Source organism: Abrus precatorius, unplaced genomic scaffold, assembly GCF_003935025.1.
Source record: "Abrus precatorius isolate BTA unplaced genomic scaffold, Abrus_2018 Scaffold2, whole genome shotgun sequence".
Classification (NCBI taxonomy): Eukaryota; Viridiplantae; Streptophyta; class Magnoliopsida; order Fabales; family Fabaceae; genus Abrus; species Abrus precatorius.
The window spans coordinates 19,102,331-19,107,131 of NW_020874362.1; the positions used below are offsets into that span (position 1 = coordinate 19,102,331).

The 4,801-nt window shown below is 32.3% G+C and overlaps 1 protein-coding gene across 1 annotated transcript; it reads left to right on the forward strand.

The window, feature by feature from the left end:
* The first annotated feature begins 397 nt into the window (after window positions 1-397).
* LOC113858516 (very-long-chain (3R)-3-hydroxyacyl-CoA dehydratase PASTICCINO 2A) lies at window positions 398-3,580 on the forward strand. Its single transcript, XM_027491199.1, has 9 exons — window positions 398-669; window positions 736-847; window positions 1,008-1,026; window positions 1,131-1,219; window positions 1,513-1,566; window positions 2,454-2,524; window positions 2,618-2,699; window positions 3,158-3,254; window positions 3,345-3,580. Exons 1-9 carry the CDS (start codon window positions 599-601, stop codon window positions 3,413-3,415), a joined length of 666 nt encoding a protein of 221 aa, XP_027347000.1. The 5' UTR covers window positions 398-598; the 3' UTR covers window positions 3,416-3,580.
* Window positions 3,581-4,801: the final 1,221 nt, after the last annotated feature.

Consider the following 4,801-nt stretch of genomic DNA (forward strand, 5'->3'; position numbering starts at 1 on the left):
AGGAAGAGCGCAACAAGTGAAAAATATTTCGATTAAATTGTTAACCTAAAAAACTTAAACAATTTAAAAATTATATTAATATGCATTTAAATTTTACTGATTTAAAATATATTTGATTAATAATATTAAGAACAACTTAATGTGTATTTGTATTTATAATAACTCATGATAATTGTTAAAATAAGATTTAAATATAGTTTTAATATCATAAAAAATCTTATTCTAATTTTGATTCTTACAGAACTATATATTCAGTTGTTATATTTTTAAAAATTATTTAAATTTTTAATTATTATTAAATGATAATGTAGTTATCTTAAAGGTTATTATTTGTCGGACACGTTTTTGGTAGAGTTAATAAGCTAGGTAACATGGATTTGGTTTTCATTCTTTCATCGTGTCCAGCGGCTGCCAACGGACAACCGTTCCCAACTTGCACATGTTATTACGGATATGAAAGTGGTTGAGGAGTTGAGCTACCCAACTGAACCGTTTTGAATTGTGTAAAAAGAATCATCACATCTTTCACCTTCCCTTAATAATTAACCAACGCCCTTAAATTATTCCTCTCGAGTTTCTTCGCCTAGATCTCTCTTCAATGGCTTCTTTCTTCTCTCTCCTAAGGCGCCTCTACCTCTCCATTTACAACTGGACCGTTTTCTTTGGATGGTACACTCATTCATCCCTGTTACCCTTTTGTCTCAGATCTCTTTCTTAAGCTCTTAATTTGCGCAGGTTTCAAGTTCTCTACCTTGCTCTGAAGACATTGAAAGAATCTGGTCATGAACATGTTTACAATGCTGCAGAAAAACCTTTGCTTTTTGCTCAAACCGCTGCTGTATTAGAGGTACTTGATAGGAAAAGTTTTATTTTTCCTAGCCATGGACACACCCTTTTGTTTGTTTTCTCGGAATATTTTAAATTTCTTGTCGGAATTAGCTCATGCTATTGTCTTTTTGTTTTTTTTTTGTTGTTTTGGGGCGCCGTTTTGTTAAATGATTTGCTAGATTCTTCATGGTTTGGTTGGTGAGTAATCCCTTGCTCAATATGAAGAGTTGTATGCTTAATTAAGATAAAAATTGATGTTAGAGTTAGTTTGCTTATGGACTTCTTTTTTTTCAATGTTGAAGGGCTGGTGAGGTCTCCAATAACAGCAACATTGCCACAGATAAGTTCAAGACTGTACCTGGTCTGGGGCATCTTATGGAGTTTCCCTGAGGTGAAGACAAATTTGGACTTTTTTTCTCCGGTGTTTTAAATTGTAGTTGCTTTCGCAGTTGCAATTATGTCACGATGCTTGATATTGCAGAAGATTGTGGATAAATGCGGTTGATGTGATCGCAATTGCGGTTGCAGAGGCCACAAAATCCTTGATATCGGGGCCACAATTCTGGTTGCAGACCATAATTTAGAACCCTTTTTTATCCTATTCTGCACGATGCCATTTAATTTGTTAATCCAGCATTCAGTCATGTTCTTTAATGGAAAAGTTACCACATCTTTGAATGACAGGTTCGAACTCATGTACTCGTTACCTCCCTGCTCATCAGCTGGTCCATCACTGAGGCAAGTCTTTCATGATTGCTCTTTCATGTGATACTCACGTTAGCTGCATAGTCTGTTGTTTGTGTTACTTATTTGGTATTAGACAAAACAAATAAGTTAGCACTGGCTGTTACACGGTGATTATAAGTTACAAGGTGATTATAAGTTATAGAGCAAAGGAAACTATGGGATGTAGAGTCTAGAGTGTGATGGAAAACGTTTGCCTTAAGTCTTAGTTACCAATCCAGCGAGAAAAGGAAAATACTAAATTATTGACATTGCAATTGAATTATCTTCAGGTTGCTTCTTTTGTTATAATCAAAATATCCTATAATGAAATATGTAGGCCCCAGTAAATTTTTGGGATTGTAATTGCCTTAAATGGACATATATTGAACTGGATATCATGACATATGCTATTTTTATGTTTGTGAATGCATATATATATATGCTCTCAGTTTTGAACAAAACAGAGTTGCTGGTGGTCTCTATATATTGAACTTGCGAAATCCTACAAATCACAAATTCATGTTTCTATTGCCAAAATTATAGAGTCAATCCTGAGATGTCATGAAAAAGCCTGTTGCTGAAATGGGATAAATGAAAATAGAGCACCTAGAGATTGAGGATGCCAGTAATTAGTTGCTTGGGTATGTCTGTCCATAAAAGTGTTAATATATAGATTTAATGGTTATAACTTACACGAACCTAATAGTTTGAGTTTTGAAATTTAAAGCAAAGGCTGGGTTGACAAAACCTTTTGGCTTGGTGCCCCATTTTCCTTTGTAATTTTTCTTCTGTTTCCGGTATCCATGTCCTTTTGTTTCCATGGTGAAATCATTGATTGAAAAAAAGGAGTATCAACAGATTAATATTCATATTAATCTTCCTTGTTGTTGCAATTGCAGATCATTCGCTTCTCTTTCTTTGGCTTCAAGGAGGCTTTTGGATTTGCTCCATCATGGCTTTTGTGGCTTAGGTATGAAGTTTAAATGTTAAGTCTTCTTCATGGAGTATAGTACGGGGTAAATCTTATTTCCCTCTTAGAATTGCTGCAATTCTTCCTTTGCAGATATAGCAGCTTCTTAGTTCTGTATCCAACAGGCATAACCAGTGAAGTTGGTCTAATATACATTGCTTTGCCATTCATTAAGGTAAAGAATCTGAATAGCTAATGTCCTCAATTCTCTTAGAATTGTTAGATCTAAACCTGCAGTAAATCGTTTCGTTTTTTTTGTATGTGGGTCACCAATATATATCTAGCTTTTCTGCCCTTGTATTAATCATCTAACAAAGAACAAGTATTCTACGAGGAATTCCTCAATACAAGGAGAAATTTGTGAAGTTTAGTTTCGTGAGGAAGGTAACTGTATAGCAGTTTTCTCTTCTGTGAAAACACTTATTCTGGATTGCCCTTGAGTTTACTGTTGGATTTTGGTTTATATTTCAAAACCTTGATCACCCGTAGTTTTGTAGGATTCCTAAATTGGTAAAAGGGGAATGAAGGAGAGTTGATAATGATAGTATATTACTGATGATTGACAATAGTGAAAATTTGTAATAAATGATTTATCAATAACTTGGCTTATCTAGTTAAGAGAGTATTTTTCAGGCATCTGAGAAGTATTGCATAAGGATGCCCAATAAATGGAACTCATCATTTGATTACTTTTATGCCGCGATTGTTGCAATGGGAATCTACGTTCCAGGCATGAACAAAACATCTTCCTCTCTACTGTACTAACATTTATTCCACTGATCTTGAACTTGAACTGACTGAATGACATAATTCTATGCAGGTAGTCCTCATATGTACACATACATGCTTGCACAGAGGAAGAAAGCCCTTTCCAAATCAAAGAGGGAGTAATCGCAACATCAGTAGTTTTTCGTTGATTTTAGGCCAAACTTGATGTATCAATATCATTAAAAGACATGTCAGAGATAAATAAACTAATTATTTTGTTCTTCAGTAACATTGTGCAAAGCAGTCTCCTATAGATGACAGTTGTTTCTCAATCACCAACAAATTTTCCGTACTCCTATGGTACTCCCTTATGCTTATCTTTCTTTATTTAGTAGGTTTTTGTTCTCATTTTTTTTTAGAAAAAATAACCACTCGTGTTAGATGGCTTACTCTAAAGGTAGGGAAGTACTTACTCCCTCAATCAACCGTTGTAGGCTTCAGCATGAAACATGGATGACGAAATATCAACTATTAAAATGCATGAAACAAGTGTAAATAAAATCAGTGAAGCAAGTAAATTTGCCTGCTAATTGCGTAGATACAACCTTGGGTGATAAGACCATAGAGATGTATAACCACTGAAGAGGCCTGCATTTCATGAGATGATATATGATTGATTAGGAATCTGGATTCTGGAATGTTAACGGTGCAAATTAAGGGAGATTACGGAAGGTCTTTTGAATTTGGTTAAGGTGAAAACTAGGAAAAAAATATCTCTTGAAAAAAATATCTAAACAAATTTAAATAGTAAGATTCTCAAGCTAGAGTAGATCTAGAGCTATTTAAATTATGGATCATGAAAATACTAGCATGACACATCTTGAAATATATATATATATCATTGGTTATAGCTAACATAATTTATAACATAACTCTTTCTATTATATGACTTATAAATAAATTATTAAAATAATTTATTATAATAGATTTTAAAAGTTATAGTATTTATATTTTAATTCTTTAAATATTTTATAAATTAAGGATGTCAAAAATATTATATATTTAAAATAGATTCTTTGAAGTAATTTTTGAAGATAATTTTAAAAAAAAAATCTAACTATAACAATTTCGAAGGTGAATTTTCTTCATATTGACATGAAATTTAATTATGTTCTCTCAAATACAATGTCTTTTATCTTTATCTCTTAAACTAATTTGAGTATTTCCTATGTTTCTAATCGCTACTTTAATAAATTTAGTAACTAATTGAAATTAAAGGTTTAAAAGTTGAAAGAGATACCTAACCTAATAAATTGAATAAAATCAAGTAATTTTTACTTGAAATAGCGACTCAAAGTATTTGTTTATTTTATTAGAATATCACATGCACATGATTTTACCCTCATAAATAGCATGTAAATCTATTTCATAAATCTAACAATTCAAATAATGAAACTTTTGTATTGTCATGCTTTGAAATGCGTTGTAAGGGAAACTAACTAAAATAAAGAAAAGGATCATATACTCTCATCTCAATATTCTTAGCAACGAACAACTTAGCTATATTAG

Excerpts from the sequence above, each read along its gene's own strand:
- LOC113858516 (XM_027491199.1), top strand. The coding sequence starts at position 599 with ATGGCTTCTTTCTTCTCTCTCCTAAGGCGCCTCTACCTCTCCATTTAC. Across the intron at positions 670-735 it reads TGGACCGTTTTCTTTGGATG|GTTTCAAGTTCTCTACCTTG; the intron begins GTACACTCATTC and ends TAATTTGCGCAG. Across the intron at positions 1,220-1,512 it reads TCTTATGGAGTTTCCCTGAG|GTTCGAACTCATGTACTCGT; the intron begins GTGAAGACAAAT and ends TTTGAATGACAG.